The sequence below is a fragment of the Rattus norvegicus genome, chromosome 1 (genome assembly GCF_036323735.1).
Source record: "Rattus norvegicus strain BN/NHsdMcwi chromosome 1, GRCr8, whole genome shotgun sequence".
Taxonomy (NCBI): domain Eukaryota; kingdom Metazoa; phylum Chordata; class Mammalia; order Rodentia; family Muridae; genus Rattus; species Rattus norvegicus.
In genome coordinates this window covers 97522512-97540101 of record NC_086019.1, presented here as the reverse complement: position 1 = coordinate 97540101, position 17590 = coordinate 97522512, and the positions used below count along the sequence as shown (strand labels likewise).

Below are 17590 nucleotides of genomic sequence, written 5' to 3'. Positions count from 1 at the left end.
CAAGAGCAGCAAGCACTCCTACTCATTGAACCCTCTCTACCCCGAGTCTGTACTTACACAGAGATAAAGGTCACAAAGGGAAAGGATACAGGAACCCACCGAATGTAGAAAAGAAAAACAAAGGACCAAACACAGGTCGATACCCTGCAGATGGGACTGTGGAAAGCACAGGAGGAGGAGTTGACAGGCTTGGGAATGGAAACAGTTGAGTGAAATTCATCAAATGTTGGCAGGGAGCCAGGGAAGACAAAGTATAGCAAACATGTGACACCAGTGTCCCAGCCAAAGAGGAAGGAAAGGGTGAAGCAGAAATTTGTTTCTCAGAGAATTGAAGGATAAAGGGGAATTTGAGTAAGCAAGCTGAAAGGGCGAAGCTAGTCCCAGGGAAAGTTAACCAGCAAAATTATTAGCAGAATGTAACACCACAAAAATGTGGTGTGGTGGAGGGGACCTGTAATCCTTCCGGGCAATTAAGAGGAAGAGGCAGGAGGATGAGAGGTTCAAGCCATCCTTGACTACATCATGAGTTTGAGGCCAGCCAAGAATACATGAAACCCTCTATGTATGCATTCATGCATGCATGTGTGTGTATATGTGTGTGTATGTGTGTATGTATGTATGTATGTATGTATGTATGTATGTATGTGGGGTGGGGAGCAGCCCCCCAGTTTCAGAGAGCAAGAACAGGGAGAGGAGTGACTGTAGGACTTAATAGAGAAATCTCTGGGCATTACAGATCATATGACCTAGGAGGAGAGTCATGGGTTAATCTCACTTCAAAATTTTTATAATCCCATGTGAAATTTGGGGATGGTGAATGGAATTGAGTTTGGTAGTTACCTACCTGTAGTGCCTGCACTCAGAGGCAGAGGCAGAAGCAGAAGCAGAGGCAGGAGGATTGTGAATTTTAAGCTAATCTAGGCCCACAGTAGAGACTTGCATATTAGCCTGTCACAAAAAAAATTAATTACTTTTGAGTGATGCTTGTAGAATAAGCAGTTTACATGGTACCTTACTCATTTTATCATATATAAAGACTCAATCACTTAGTCACTGCTCTCTGGCTGTGAAAAGACACCATGACCAAGGCAACTCTTAGAAGAGAAAGAAAGCACTTACCTGGGGGCCGGCCCAGTCTCAGAGGTTTAGTCCACTATCATGGCAGGGAGCATGGCTGGAGTGCTACATCCGATTTGAAGGCCAAGAAAGACAGAGAGCATAAGCCAGGCATGGGTTTTAGAAAGCTTCAGGCCCACTCCTAAGTGACTGACACACTTCCTCCAACAAGGCCCTTTGAGTTCCAGTGCGACCATACCTCCAGATCCTAATCCTTTCAAGTAGTGCCACTCCCTGGTGAGAAGCATTCAAGTTTAGGAGCCTATGAAGGTGGTTCTCCTTCAAACCACAAAGGCGCTCACTCACCATAGCCTGGGAAATGATTTTCAAGCTCCTAAAGATGCTGAGAGGAATTATTTAACCCAGACTTTGTACAGATTTTAAAACGATGACAGATGTGGGGGCGTGGCATTACCTGCCTTTAATCTCAGTACTCAGGTGGCAGAAGCAGGCCAACAGAGGCCAGCCTGGTCTACATAGTGAATTCCAAACTGGCCAAGGCTATGTAACTAGACTACATCTCAAAAACAAACAAACAAAAAAAAAAACCAAAACAAACAAAAAAACCTATCTAGAACAGAATTTTTAAAATGTCAGAGGCACTGATGTTATTTACTGTAGGACCAAGGATACCTAATGCCACAGCATAAAGCGTACTGGGTCTAAGTAACACAGGCTCACATGTGTAGTGTTTGGTTGTGTAATATAACAACTAAGTAACGATATGATAACGTAACACGTGAAGGGGAAAGAGGAAAAGACCCAGGAGATGGAGACATCCTGGATTCTCTCTTATAATTAAGAGTCAAAATATATCTATAAATGTGTGTCTATTTCAAAACCGGCAAGTTGGTCTGAGACAGGTCTCCGTTGATAGAGCACTCGCCCGGCATGCAGGAAGCCCTGGCTTTATCCCCAGTATCCAGTAAACTGTGCTATGGTGCCCACCTGCGGCCTCAGCACTGGATCAGAGTTCAAGGGCATCTTCAACTACATCGAGATTTTTGAAGCCAGCCAGATCCTGTCTCAAGACCACAACCTGATAGATCAATAGCTAGATCCATGGTGTGGTGTGCAGGCCTGTGATTCTAGCTCTTCAGAAGCGAGATAGGAGAATTGAGAGATCTGGGTTCACGACCAGCCTGGGCTCCATAGTGAAGCTGTCTCAATAGACAAAGCCCCATAGGTGCGTTCATGAAAGGAGACTTCCCCAAAGCACAGGAGAAGTACATATATGGTCCTGCGGCCACACTACTCATTGCAGAACATAAGTAGATGGTACACAGAAAGGTGAATGAGTTGTCCTGTGTCGTTGTAGTTAAGGACCCTGGAAAGTTCCCAAGTTAAAAAGACACACGGATGTCAGATAGATCCAAACTTTTCTCTTCTTTGAAGCAGGGTCTCACTACTCCTGGCTAGCCTGGAACTTATAATACAGACCAAGCTGTCCTCAAACTCACTGTGTGCACTTCCACATCCAACGTCCAGACTTTCATTTCTAAATTAGGAGTGTAGATAGGTGTATGTTTGTGTATGTGCATGCCCCACGTGAGTGCTATACCCCAAGAGGCCAGAAGAGGGCGCTGTTCCCTGGAACTGTAGTGCCAGGCAGTTGTGAGCCTGCTGATGTGGGTGCTGGGAACTGAACCTGGGTCTGCTACAAGAGCAGGAAGTGCCCTGGACTGCTGAGCCATCTCTCTGGCTCCCCAGAGTGTATGTCTGTTTCGTTTGCAGAGAAAATAGACTTCACTCACCCCGAAAAATAAACACTCTGGTTCCTGCCTCAGGATCATGTGACAGTTTTCCCTTTGATTTATCCATTCCTTTAAATAAAAGTTTGAGCTAACTAAATATGAAGCTACCTCCTACCTGTAATTACCAGTTTCTGTCCCCTCTCCTTCCTCCCCTTCTTTACCCTCTCTTCACTTGCATGCCTGAGGATAGAACCCAGGACCTTGTCTGCCACAGACGTGTCTGAAAGTATTCCTTACAGAATTAGTGGAACAGAGGAAGTGGGTGTTGAATGTTTAGAAATTAGAAATCTAGAAATCAGGGGTGTATTTCAAAGCAGTGTGCAGAATTTTTTGGCTTTAAGTAGTGTAATATAGAGTAAGAGCGCGTATCCAGCAATGAATGGAGAGTATATCCCTTTGTATTGCAAAGTAAGCAGTCTGCCAAAAGGATAGATAGAGCTAAAAGGTAGATTAAGAACGAGGAAATAGGAAAACGCTCGGTGGAAGTGACAGCCATCAGTGTGACGTCATCCACCAACCCACTCAGATGGAGGAAATAGGGTAGACATGCAGAAACTGAAAACCAGAGGTCAACTGTGACATCACAAGTGCCTACACAGATCCGAGGTCTGAGTAAAAATGGATTTCATCCTAGAAAATGGGGATTGCCAAGCGTGGCCCCAGAAGACAAATTCTGTAGTTTTAATAGGGAATGTTTCACCATTCGTTACCCTAAAAATATCAGGCACTAGGGATTTTCTTTTTTTATGACAAGTTTTTCCTGCACTGGGGGTGGGGGATCTAAGGGTGTTACATGTAAGGTAAGCGATCTATTTCTTGGCCACACCCCTGACCCCTCACTGGGGGATTCTAGGCAAGGGCTCTACCACTGAGCCACGCCCCCAGTTCCTCACTGGTGGATTCTAGACAGGTGCTCTACCACTGAGCCACGCCCCCAGCCCCTCACTGGGGGATTCTAGGCAGGGGCTCTACCACTGAGCCACGCCCCCAGCCCCTCACTGGGGGATTCTAGGCAGGAGCTCTACCACTGAGCCACGCCCCCAGCCCCTACCTGGGGGATTCTAGGCAGGGGCTCTACCACTGAGCCACGCCCCCAGCCCCTCACTATGCTTTAGTCTTGACCTACAGCTTTAGCTGCCCAGATTCTTAACCAAAAAACAAACAAAGAAACAAACCACTCTCGAACACATTTTATAAAGCTGTCACAGTGCCAACATCAAAACTGCAGTTGGTTTTCTTATGCTACTCAGCATACAGTGGCTGAGAATACAGAACTAGCCAACACTGAACCGTTGCTCCTAGGGAAACATGTTTATGCACACGTGTGTATATACGTCTCGCATAGATTATAACCTGGAGTCTTGAAACCCCATCCTCATCGAGCGTGATTATTTTATGAAAGAGAAGTTGAGGTTCAAAAGAACTGAGTGATGTCACCGATTCTCCATGCCCCAGCTGGAGTGGAAACCCTGTCCAGCTGACATCAGAGCTGGTGTCCCTGCTGCACTGACCCCCTCCTGTCCTCACCCTCTGTTTGTGTTTGTATGTGCACTGAAAAGGATGACTGACTGACTCCAACTAGGACTGGTGAACGCTGGGCAACTTGAATTGGTCACGGTCCTGTGTGGACACCGGTGACTGCATGCACACTGGATGTACTGAGATCACAGGTGTGTAGCACCACACCCAGCTCGTGCCTCAGACCCTCGCAGACCCTTCTGCAGTCATCGTCTCTGCAGTGGACTTGAGGACAAGCCTGCACACTGCACCTGGCTGGTTCGCGTGTACACATCCGTGCTGTGTACACATCAATGCCGCTGGCTTCCCCCCACCTCTGGAGACCCAGCACTCTGCAGTTGGCATTTTTACTTTTGTTCCCTTCTGGGGGACACGGGCAGCATGCCCTTTTTTTCTCTTGAGCTACTGTCTTGTTTTAATGACCTGTAGTCTCTGTTCCTCTCTTATGGTTCTTTCTGGAACCCTTTCCAATCAGGCTCAAGTGCATAGCTTCCCCACAAGAGTGTTTAGTGAGATGCCAGTGATTTGAAGACGCTCCATCACCCAGCCTTGCTTGGACTCAGTCCGCTGCCCTCGTTTCCTGGCTTCCAGGAAACGTTCTTCAGGAGTTGCTCCTGCCGCTGCATCTGAGCCCTTGGGCCCCCCTAAGGCCACTCACTCCTCCATTTCCAGCTTCTACTTGAATGAGATCCCAGGTCTCTTCTGTTCACCCTCATTTCTAAGGTCTACATGCTGGTGGTTCCCAGTGAAGACTCCACTCAGGGATTGCCCTGAAGTGGAGACCTGTGCTTCGGCTTCTGTCCAACTTCCTCTGGTGTCCAACAGGGGCTTCAGATGTAGAGGCAAAAGCCCTGGCCTGCCCCAGCCTTCGTGTTTCCCTCCACCATCTGTAACTCAAAGCACCACATCTGACCAGCGTAGGCCAGAAGGCTTTGAAGGCTCTCACTCAGTCAGACCCTCTGTGGACTCCCTAGCAAATCCCTAATCTAAGTACATACAACGTCTAAAAGGTGACTGTCTCAAGGCTGTGCCTTTCTCTGCCTGTGTCACTCAGCAGACCCTTGATGCAACCCTGCCTTGTTCCTTTATCTTTAAAATGGGCGTGAACAGTAGCTTTCATTGTGAGATGTCAAGCCTGCCTGTCCTTACACTTGTCTGCCCACCTCCCGTGACCTCTCTTGTCCCTGCTCATCTCCTTCCTGCTTCTGCTTTCATGAACGTGTCCCTGCTGAAAAGCTAGACACTGCAGACGAGGAAAACAATGAAATACTTCTTGCTCCCATCCTTCTAAGTCCCCTTACTCTACCCAGCATTTTTGTTTAAAAAAAAAAAAACAACAACAAAACCTTTAAAAATGTAAACCTAAGGAGCTGGAAAGGTGTCTCAGTGGTTAAGAGTACATAGTTCTCTTGCAGAGGACCTCAGCTGGATTTCCTGTGCCCACATCAGGCATCAGGCAGCTCACATCCGGCTGTAACTCCCGCTCCTTGGGCTCTGACACCCTCTTCTGGCCACTCTGGGCACCTGCAGTTTTGTGGCATATACTCAGAAAGACACATGAATAAAAATCTTCATTTGTAGAATGTATATGTTGTGTGTGTGTGTGTGTGTGTGTGTGTGTGTGTGTGTGTGTGTGTGTGTGTGTGTGCGGCCAAGCATGGTGGTGCATGTCTGTAATCCTAACATGAGGTAGAAGCACAAAGATCAGTTCAGTGCTGGCTAGCCTGGGCTACCTAGTGAGACCTTGTCTCAAAATAGAAATCCCCAGTGCTTTTCAAGCCTAAGGAGTGTAAGAGCAGCCCCCTAGCTCCCTCTGCACACTCCACCCTTCCAAACTCTAAGTCACAGGCCCAGAGCCTGTATCGCCTTATCTGACAAGGAGTTGTGCCCTCCGGTACCCGCCTCCTGCCCTTACTACCTGCTCCTTCCTATCTCCTCAGCTCTCAGGCTGCCACGCCCTCCTGGCTGTTCTTCCTGGTGCTCCCGTGAGGCTCTCTATCCTGGCCCTTACCTCAGGTATGCACTTGGCCCACAGTCACCTCCAGATCCCTGCACAGACACCACTTCACCAGCACAGCGCCCCATCTTCTTTTGAGACAGGGTCAAACTATGCAGACCTGTCTGGCCAGGAACTCCCAGAGATCCATCTGCCTCAGCCTCCCACATGCTGGGGTTAAAGGCATGTGCCACCACACCCACACCCAGCTACTTTGAAAAACACTTTTTAGATCGATTTATTTTATGCGTGTGAAGCATTTTCCTGCATGCAAGAATATGCACCAAGTGGTGACAGTAGAAACCAGAGGACAGTTAGATGCTCTGGAAGTGGTCTTAGGCTGTGAGCTGTCACATGCCTCTTCCTTTGTTCTCTGTTGTGTACTGGTCTTGTTCTTTTGGGTCCAGGACTGGATTCTTAGACCGCTTGTTTCCACCTACTCAAAGCATGTATGGCTCTCTGGCTTCTTCCTAGTCTGTTTTTCTTGGGCTTCTGTCTCACCAGCACCCACATAGGATTCATGTTGCAGGGTTTGCGTACTCCTTCAAAGCAAGGTGGCTCTGGAACAAATCGGGTTAATCCACAGATGCTGCCGGTGGCTTCTGGGCAGGCCCAGTGGAGCCGGTAGAGCCTGCAAGACTTAACCTTCGCACCAGCCTGCTTGTCAGCTGTCACGTGTCACAGCTTCAGTCAACTCTAGGGCAGGAATCCTTCCATCCTAACAGATGGATGGGAATTTAACCAGACAATAAACCATGTACGTGCCGTAAATATGTTTGCCAAGGGCTCGGTTCCCAGTGCGGGGCCCTGCACAGCTGTCTTCCCTTGAACTCCCCGATTCTTGGTGAGATGATTTGTTAACTCTGAAACGGCATTTCAGAGAGTTAAATGGGTCGTTGGCTTCTCCATTCCCAGCAGCCTAATTATTGGGGGATGGGCAGGAACAGTTTTTATCAACAAAAGTTATCGATGTGAGATTTTTAGAAAAGAACCTGCTTCGTTCCCGAGTTGAGTGTCGTCATTCTCAAAGGGCCTGATAACCTTTCGGGCACTGCCAGCACCATGCTTGTGTGCCCTCGGGGACAAGTGATGAACCATGAACAGCCCCCTTTCCCCTCTTTTAGTACTTGCAGTGACACTTTTAGTGTTCAAGCTGCCACTGAAATGTTTCTAGGGACTCAGAGCTTTAAAAATACAGTCCACAGGGCTGTAGAGATGGGTCAGAGGTTAAAAACACTTACTGCTTTTCCAGAGGTCCTGAGTTCAGCTCCCAGCACCTATACTGTCAGTTCATAACTGCCCTGGAACTCTGGCTTCCATTGCTCTGACACCCTCTGCCGGCTCTGCGGACTTGCGTGAGTGTGTGTGCACACATGCACACAAGTGAACAAGAATGCAGTTCGTCTGTCTTTCTGCTTCTTTCTGCTATTATCTTCACGCACATTTTTATTCTTCCACCAAATACTGCTCCGGGCCCAGTACCCATGCAAGTTAAAATGTGCAGTATTGGTCCGCTTTGCCTTCTGCAGAGGGTGACTTCCACTGATACACGCTGTCATTGGCGAGATCCACCAGACAAAGTATAAATTGCCATGGAACTGGAGAAGCGTTTGAGCGAGGCAGATGTTCTCTTAGCATGAAGCAGATGTAAAACCTGCGAGTGTCTGTCTAATAAAGGATAGCATTTGGTTCTAGACAGCTGGTGCCAAGATTACCAATTAATCATGTTTGAATGCGTTCTTTACTAATTAGATCCCTCTTTGGTTTTTTACTGTTCTGGGTATAGTAAAGAGGGGGAAGGGCGCAGAAGCCTTCCACTCTTTATACTTTGAATAACCCCTCTTCTTTTACAAGCCTTTTCCCCCATAGAGCCCTGTAGGAAACGAAGCCCAAAGATGTGAATGGCTGAGCTGGCTCCCCCTCAGTGACTGTAGGTTTAGAGCTAGGATGCTCTATTGAAGGCAGTTGCTAGTGCCATGGACGCTCAAAGGCAGCTGGAGAAAAGAGGAGTGTAATTACACTTAATGTGGGGCTTACTTTTGTTTCATTTATTTATTTTTTGCACGGACAAAAGCTAATATCAGTAGGCAGTCTCCATGGTTATTCGACTGGGTGGGAATTTGACCAGTGCAGAAACTCAGGGTACCACTTTGGTCTTACATTATCAAAGCAGTAAATCGTGTGTTTGCAAAGATTAAAGATGGCCAGGTTGGTGTAATCACTAGGAAAGGTTGCCTCTCTCTGCTCTGAAAGATAATCAGTACCACTGTGAAAACTGAGAAGGGGGGGGGGGGGCTGTCCCCATAGTCCTCAGCATGAAGTAGGTGTGCCGAGGTTGGCTTAGGCCTGGTGGCTTTCCATTGTTCGGAGTCTTTGTTTTTGTTTTGCCTTTGTACCGTTGTGTGTAGGCAGCCCGTGTGTATTTCTGGGCTGCATCTACAGTGCTCTTCCTTGTTCTTCGTTTGTTTTTGAGACAGGGTTTCTCTGTGCAGCCCTGGCTGACCTGGAACTCCCACTGTAGCCCAGGCTGGCCTCAGACTCAGAGATCTGCCTGCCTCTGCGTCCTGAGTGCTGGGGTTAAAGGCATGCGCCACAAGGCCCAGCACCGCCAGCCCTTTCAAAACCTTCATTTTGAGATGAATCCTTACCATGTAGCCCAGGCTGGACTTTATGATTCTCCCATCTCCACCTTGGTAAAGGAAGTACAGACTTGAGCCACCATGCCTAGCAGACCCCTCCTCCTTGTCCTTTTCTTTCTCTCTCCTTTCCACCTCATTCCTCTCCCCCTTCCCTCCCCTTCTTCTCCATGCCTCTTTCTCCTCCTCTCTTTCCTCCTCCTCTTTAATGCCTGTCAGTGCCAAGGTAAGCTTCTTTTCTAAGAAAGTTCAGAATATAAAGTATGTCCTCACGTGGTGCTAGAAGGAATAAAGAGGGCCAGCTAATAGTTCCCTGGAGTCAGTAGTCGGATATTTTGGCATTCTTATAAAGTTTACTTTAAATTGTGCTTGTGTGTGCATGTGTATGTGTGCACACGTGTATCTATGGGTGTGCATGCATATGGGTGTGGGTATGTGGTGGGTAGTAGTGGGCGTGTGATGTGAGGTATCATGGCACATGTGTGTAGGTCAGAGGACTCTTGCAGGAGTCTTTTCTCTGCGTCAGCTGTGTGGGCTCAGGGTGGACCTCACGCTCTCAGGATTTATTGCAGGCTACCCACTCGGCCATCTCAACAGCTTTGCTGAAGCACTCTTAGTTATCAGGAATATTTTATCAGTGACCTTTTTCACAAGCACATGAGTGGGTTCTTCATGTTTTTATATTTTACAGACGTTTTTCATGTAGTCTGTGTATGTGTGTGTGTGTGTGTGTCTGTGTGTGTGTATAGTATGTGTGTGTATAGTGTGTATGTGTGTGGATATGGTGTGTATGTATGGTGTGTGTTTATGATGTGTGTGTATCTGTGTGGTGTGTGTGTGTATCTGTATGTATCTGTGTGTATCTGTGTGTGTCGTGTGTGTGTGGATATGGTGTGTGTGTGTAGTGTGTGTGTGGTGTGTGTGTGGATATGGTGTGTGTATGGTGTGTGCGTATGATGTGTGTGTATGTGTTGTGTAGTGTGTGTATGGTGTGTGTATGATATATGTGTATGTGTGTATGTGTGTAGTGTGTATGATGTGTATAGTGTGTGTGTATGGTGTGTGTGTATGATGTGTGTGTAGTGTGTGTGTGTATGTGTATGGTATGTGTGTGTGTGCGTGTGTGTGCATGTGTACAATGTGTGTGTATATATGTAGTGCATGTGTGTGTGTTGTGTGTGTGGATATGGTATATGTTGTGTTTGTGTGTATGGTGTGTGTGTGTGTGTGTGTGTGTGTGTGTGTGTGTGTGTGTGTGTGCGTGCTCATGTGTTATTGTATGGAGCTTATGTTTGCCAAGGCAGGTGTACAGAGGTCAGAGGAGAGCTTGTGGAAGTCTGTTCTCTATTTCTACCAAGTGGGTCATGGGGATGGGACTCGGGTTGTCAGGCTTGGCAGCAAGCACCTTTATCCTCTGAGCCCACTCACTGGCCCACATTCATATGTTTTTAAAGGATAGAAAGAGTATTTAAAGGGTGAGAGAAATACACTAACTTTCAGGTCTGAAGATGAATAGCCCAGGTGGTATATATATATATCATTGTGTGCCTGCATGTCTGAGAGTGTACCCTGTGATGCAGTGCCCCAGAGGCTGGAAGGAGGCATCAGATTCCCTGGGGCTGGAGCAACAGATGGTTTTGAGTTCTTGTGTGCATGCTGGGAACTGAACCCATAAATGATTCTTTTTTTTTTTTTTTTAAAGATTTATTTATTATTATATATAAGTACACTGTAGCTGTCTTCAGACACACCAGAAGAGGGCATCGGATCTCTTTACAGATGGTTGTGAGCCACCATGTGGTTGCTGGGAATTGAACTCATGACCTCTGGAAGAGCAGTCGGGTGCTCTTAACCGCTGAGCCATCTCTCCAGCCCATAAATGATTCTTTTAACAAAATGTTTATTACTCTTTGAAAAAAAACCATGCAGGTAGCAATGAGCAGAGACAGGCTGAGGTGAAGATTTAGCAGTTTGGCATCAAGTGTGAGTGCTTCTGACCTCTCCTGGCTGCCCGAGGTCTCTTGGAGTATGGATCTGTGTGTTAGCTTGTATATTACACCACTTTTTACACAGTGCGATGTCAGCTCGGGGCCTGGCTTTCGGAGCACTAGAGTAAAGGAGTCTGTAATGACAGAGAATGTAGCTTTTTAAATCATTTATACTTTTAAAAAAATGTGTATGGAGTCCACTGCTCAGCCATCTCTCCAGCCCCAGAGCTCTGAGAACTATAATCACTTGGGTCTAGTAGTGATCTCTGAGTTTCCTTGTAGTTATAAGTTGTGTGAAACCATGAACTTTGAAATACCCCTTAAATTAAATAAGTTCTGTCAGATTTTTTTTTTTAATTATGGAAACACATCTTCAGGAGTAGAGAGAATTATGACCCCAGCATCAACCTTCTTTTGCTTGTTTTGAGGCAGGGTCTCTCCATATAGTCCCCAGGTCAGCCTTGAACTCATGATCCTCCTGTCTCAACCTCCGGCTGGTGGGATTGCAGGCACTAGCCTCCGTGCCTCACTATGTCAAGATTTCTGGTATTTGCAGAGTATCTTTTCTCTCCTAAACTGTAGTTCTGCATCTTGTTTCTATAGTAACAGTGGGCGTTTCAACCAAACTAGGTCAAGTAAACCCAGTAGTTCTCACTTTGTTTCAGGAAGTAGAGCGAGAAATCTCATTCAGGACAGAATGTGGACTGTACTATTCTTACTACAAGCAGATGCTGCAGGCTCCGACCCTCCTGCAAGGTAATCCCAACAGCTACTGATCTGGGCATGCTGACTCCTCTGTCCTGTTTCCCTCATCCTCATGCCTCCCCTCCCGTCTTTGCACCTGATGCATTGTTTTGTGTGTGTGTGTGTGTGTGTGTGTGTGTGTGTGTGTGTGTATATACATGTATTTATTTGTACGTGTGCCTTGAATTCAGAGATCCACCCGCCTCTGCCTCCTGATTGCTGGGATAAAGGCATGGGCCACCACACCTGGCTCATAATTTTACATGTATGAATGTTTCATCATCATATATGTCCGCATACCACGTGTGTTCCTGGTGCCTGTGGAGGTCAGAAGAGGGAAATGGGTTCCCTAAGACTGAGTTACAGATGGATGTGAGCCACCATGTTGGTGCTGGGAATCAAACTGGGGACCTCTGGAAGAGCAGCCAGTACTCGCTGAGCCATCTCTTGAGCTCCTGTAGCTTCTGGTTTTATTTTATCAGACTGTAATCCTTTTCGTGCTGTGTGTCTTCTCAACTTTCAAAGAGGGGACCAGAGGCGAAGGAGGCAGTAAGTATCCCAGGAAACTCGAGCAATGAAATCCCACCACTTCCAGTCCCGCAGTCACCATGGGGACACCTGAGATGCCGTGAGCCAGCATTTCTTGTGTATGTTGTCCTCTCTCCTTGAGAGCTTATCCTAAGAGTTTTAATTTAGACTCTGACTCTGCCTTCATCATACTGGCTAATAACGAATTCTTTTTCAGCATCGAAGCCACAATATCTGGTTTCGCAAGAGTCAGGGTCCCTGAACATTTAAGGGCAGGGGTGGCACCATGGAGCTGGGTCTCTGTCCCCTCGCTGCTGGCAAAATCCCAGGTCAGGGTCTCAAAAGCAGTGGTTCCTCAGAATGTGTCTGTGACAGCGTGTTCTGCTGAGCGCCCGTCCCACCGTGAGAGATCGCTCTTCCTCTCTCCAGAGCCACCTGTGGGCATGACACAGAGTAGGTTTGTTTCTGTAAATCCCAGCCTGTGAGCCCTTGCCACGTAGCAAAAACAACTCTGATGTCCCTGACCGTTGGCCCAGGGCAATGGGATGAGCAGTTTTGAAGAAAAAATTAGCTTATAAAAAATTCTTTGACAAATCCCGCGTGTGTATATAATATAATGCTTTTGGTCATTTTCACTCTCCCCATTACTCCCTGTCATTCCCCTGCATCAGTTAAGCCTTGCTTTCTTCCCAGCAAGTTTCCCACCTACCTTCATGTTGTTTCATTTGTTTTTTGTTTGTTTCGTTTTGTTTCATTTTCTTTGCAACCCTCTCAGTTCAGGCATGGTCACCAGCATAATCACTTTCCGGCATTAACCAACACCTGAGCAACTTAGCAGTGGTTATATCATTGAAGAAAATCAATCCCCTGCCTCAGCAAACATTACTACCAATAGCTTCTCAGGAGATGGGGGGGTGTGTTCTAATGTTTAATGGTCGTTTCTAATGTTTGAGAAGCCTCCGTACTGGTTTCTACAGCTCCCGTCCCAGTTTACACTCCCACCAGCAGCTGGTGACAGTTCGGTCCCTCTGTCTTCAGACCGTCCCCGTTGTCATTTGCTATTTTTTTTATTTTTTTATTATTATTATTTTTTTTTTTGGTTCTTTTTTTCGGAGCTGGGGACCGAACCCAGGGCCTTGCGCTTCCTAGGTAAGCGCTCTACCACTGAGCTAAATCCCCAGCCCCTATTTTTTTTAAAGATTTATTCATTTATTATATATATATGTACACTGTAGCTGTCTTCAGATACACCAAAAGAGGGCATCGGATCTCTTTACAGATGGTTGTGAGCCACCATGTAGTTGCTGGGAATTGAACTCAGGACCTCTGGAAGAGTAGTCGGGTGCTCTTAACCACTGAGCCATCTCTCCAGCCCTATCATTTGCTTTCTTGATGACGGCCATTCTGACCAGCATGCTATGGGATCTTAAGTCGGTTCAGTTTGTGTTTCCCTGATGGCTGATGATGGTTAACACTTTTTAAAATATCTACCAGCCATTTCTGTCCTTTCTTTTGAAAATCGTTCCACAGTTCATTGGCTCTTTTACTGGTTAGCAGTCTTATTTTTATGGTGTTCAGTTTTTGCTTTTTTTTTTAATATAGCCTAGATATTAATCACCTGTCTGAGGTGTAGCTGGCAAAGATTTTCTCCATTCTGTAGACCTTTGTGTCCGCTCTGATTGTTTCCTGTTGATTTTATGCTAGCACATGTGTGACACAGGGGGCTGGCTGCCCGTTGTGGTTCTACTCAGAAGGTCGTAAGTGTGCCTGTGTTGTACCTTTCACGTTGGCTGGCTCTGTAGTTTTCTCCGAGCTGTTCTGACCACACTCTCAGCATAATGCTAGCATCTGTGAGTCATGTTGGGTGAATGGAGAAGTGCAGTTGTAAACTTTCACTCTTGGGTTGTTTTCCCATATCCCTAGGTTTCCATGGCTTAATCTATGACAATAAAACCGAATCCATGAGGACGATCAACCTCCTTCAAAGAATGAATATTTACCAAGAAGTTTTCCTCAGTGTTTTATACAGAGTTCTCCCCATACAGGTATGTGGTGTTCTCTGTCCTTGAGTTTATAGGATCCGATAGAGGTCCTCACTGCCACTCAGAGTGAACATTTCACTCCAGGTCTCCTGGCTTCAGCTCCGCGGTAGAGAGTCATTGCTGTTTGCACTGAATTTGCTTTGCTTTGTTTGTTTGTTGTTATTGTCTTTAATCCTATAAGATGCTGTTATTTTATTTTTACAAGTAGAGCTTCCTGGCCTATGTCATACTTATGCATGTAGTCTAGAAGCTTGAGAAATAGTTTTTGAAAATGTGCAACCTTTCCTCTATGAGGAACCTGTTTCTATGACTTACTTTGTTTGTTTATTCCTGTTTTCATTTTTCAAGACAGGGTCTCTCTGTGTAGCCCTGGCTGTCCTGGAACTCACTCTGTAGACCAGACTGACCTCCAATTCATAGAGATCCTCCTGCCTCTGCTTCCCGAGTGCTGGGATTAAAGGCATGCGTCCCTACCTCCCAGCTCTATGACTTGTCTTTATGATTTAGATAATATGCATGAAACTGTCAGATGTCAGAACTGCCAAAGCTGTCAACACTTCCAACATTAATGAGGCAGAGTTAGAAAAGGTTAGACCTTGCTTTGTCTAGAGGCCTCCTGGCGTCTACTTTGAAGAAAGAGGGCTGCTTGCTCATAGGTGGAAAGTGGCAATGGCCTACTGCTGTGGCAGCCACAAGCCCACCATTACCTTCATACAGGCGTGCTTTATGAGGGTTTCTTCTCATTTGGATTGTGTGTGTGTGTGTGTGTGTGTGTGTGTGTGTGTGTGTGTGTGTGTGCGCGCGCGCATGCCTGTGAGTATAGAGTCTCCGGGAACTGGAGTTACAAGCAGCTGTGAGCTGCCAAACATGGGTGCTGGGAACTGAACTAAGGTCCCCTGCAAGATCCATGTGCACTTTCTTTTTTTTTTTCCTTTGGAGCTGGGGACCAAACCCAGGGCCTTGCTAGGCAAGTGTTCCATGTGCACTTGAGCTAGCTCCCTAGGCCCCTCTGTGTGAGCTGACTCTTCTCTAGGCCTCCCTGTGTGAGCTGACTCTTCTCTAGACCCCTCTGTGTGAGCCAGCTCCTTAGGCCTCTCTGTGGATATATTCTTTAAATGCCGGTAAGGAGGGTTGGCACATCTGTGATAAACGTTCATAGTTTGGGGAATGAACCAAGGGCCTGGCATGGGTCGGGTGTGGTGTTTAAGTGAACATAGCTGCTCTAGGCTCATATGCTTGAATGCTTGATCCCCCTTTGGTGGAACTGTTTGGGAAGGGTTAGGAGGTGTGGCCTTTTTGGAGTAGGTCTGTGTTGATGGGGACAGACTTTGAGGTTTCAAAAGCCAACACCATTCCCAGTTATCTCTGCCTCCTGTTTGTAGATCAGGGTGTAAGCTCACAGGTCCAGCTCTAGTCTGCCTCCTGTGCTCCCGCCATGATGGTCATGAGCGCACCCTCTGAGACTGAGGCCCTGGTAAACTCTTTCTTCTATTGGTCACAATGTGTCTTCACAGCGAGAGAACAGGAGCTAAGATACTGGGCACATACGCTACCACTGAGTCATGTCCCCAGCTTAATGAACAGTTTTTATTGTTGTCTTTTACAGAAATATCTAGAGCCTGTTTATTTTTATATCTACACTCTTTTTGGGCTCCAAGCAGTCTATGTCACGGCCCTTTATATAACCAGCTGGCTCCTTAGTGGCACCTGGCTGTCAGGCCTGCTGGCAGCTCTCTGGTACGTCACCAACAGGTAAGTTGGGTCAGTTTACTCCTCTTTCCTAGTTGTAAGTGAGGATGAAGTAATTGTTTTCTTATGCAAAAAATGGCTGTGAACAGTGTGGTTAGTGAGTAAAAACGTAGTTTTTTCCGTGAGTCGAGAGTGTTTTTCTTATTTAGCAAGGGAGAAAGCTTCATTCAGAAGTTTTCTCATCTGAGAGGCGTACACTATCTATCGGCTATAATCCCTCTGGTGTTACCTGCTTGCTCTGTGGTCAGTATTGCTTCAACCATACAGTTTACATACTCCCTCAGCAGTAGAGAGGTGTATGAACGAGTAGGTAGTATACGTGCGAATATAAGTGTGTGTATAAGTGTGTGAGAGTGTCTGTGTGTGGATGTGAGAGTGTGTGTGAGAGTATGTGTGCTGAGTGTGCTTGTGGTTGTATGTATGTTTGTGAGAATGTGTGTGTGTATGAATGTGTGTGTGTGTGTGTATATAAATGTGAGAGTGTGTATGTGAAAGTGTTTGAGTGTGTTTGTGAGTGTATGTGAGAATATGTATGTGAGTGTGTATATGTGAGAGTATGTGTGTATGAGTGTGTGTATGTGTGTGTGTGAGTGTGTGAGTGCATGTATGAGTGTGTATGTGAGAGTTTGTGTGAGTGCTCTTAACTTCTGGACCATCTCTCCAGCGAGACGCTGGTCTTAATGAAAAGTTTATTGAATTGTTGTCCAGCTTACAGCATCAGCAGCTATGTGTACTAAGGGCCTTAAAACTTTAACATAAGTTCTAATATAGAGTTTCTTTCTTAACCTTATAAAAAATACTTTTAAATTTACTCTTATGGGCGGCTGGAGAGATGGCTCAGCTGTTAAGAGCACTGACTGCTCTTCCAGAGGTCCTGAGTTCAAATCCCAGCAACCACATGGTGGCTCACAACCATCTGTAATGGGATCCGATGCCCTCTTCTGGTGTCTGAGGACAGCTACAGTGTACCCACATACATGAAATAAATCTTTTTAAAGGCATTTTAGTCTTATGTATCTAAGTGTTTGCCTACATATGTGTGTGCACCATGTGTGTGCCTGGTACCTGTGAAGGCCAGAAGAAGGTATCGGGTTCTCTGGAAGCAGAGTTAGAAAGGGTTGTGAGTTGGCATGTTGGTGCTGTGAGCTAATGCTGGATCCCTGCAAGAACAGCTAGGGCTCTCTCCGGCCCTCCCTGAGTTATTTCTTATTACAAGTCCAGTGAGTGCTTATAATGTGCTCAGCACTTTTCAAAATCTGTCCTAAACAGCCCTACATGGGGCTGCGTGTGGTGGTGTGTGTGCCAAAAATAGAGACAGGCAGATCTCTGAGTTCTAGGCCAGCCTGGTCTACGTAGTGAGTTCCAGGACAGCCAGGGCTACATAGAGAGACCTTGTCTCAAAACAAGACAACAGCCCCACAAGGTAGCTACTATACCCTCTGCCTTAGAGGTGTGAACATTGACTCGGAAGGGTGTGGCCTGAGCCCTCACACTCTGAACAGCACTGTCGTTTTCTCGA

The 17590-nt window shown here is 46.5% G+C and overlaps 1 protein-coding gene across 5 annotated transcripts in view; it reads left to right on the top strand.

Annotated features, from left to right (window-relative positions):
- Positions 1–17590, top strand: part of Dpy19l3 (dpy-19 like C-mannosyltransferase 3) — a 67027-nt gene that overhangs the window by 14131 nt on the left and 35306 nt on the right. For 4 of the 5 annotated variants that reach the window (NM_001135835.2, XM_006228888.5, XM_006228889.5 and 1 more), the window contains 3 exons: positions 11674–11764; positions 14204–14325; positions 15929–16074. In NM_001135835.2, coding sequence (NP_001129307.2) covers positions 11674–11764; positions 14204–14325; positions 15929–16074 — 359 coding nt within the window. The remainder of the gene's footprint in view (positions 1–11673; positions 11765–14203; positions 14326–15928; positions 16075–17590) is intronic. The other variant, XM_008759164.4, reaches the window with a different exon arrangement.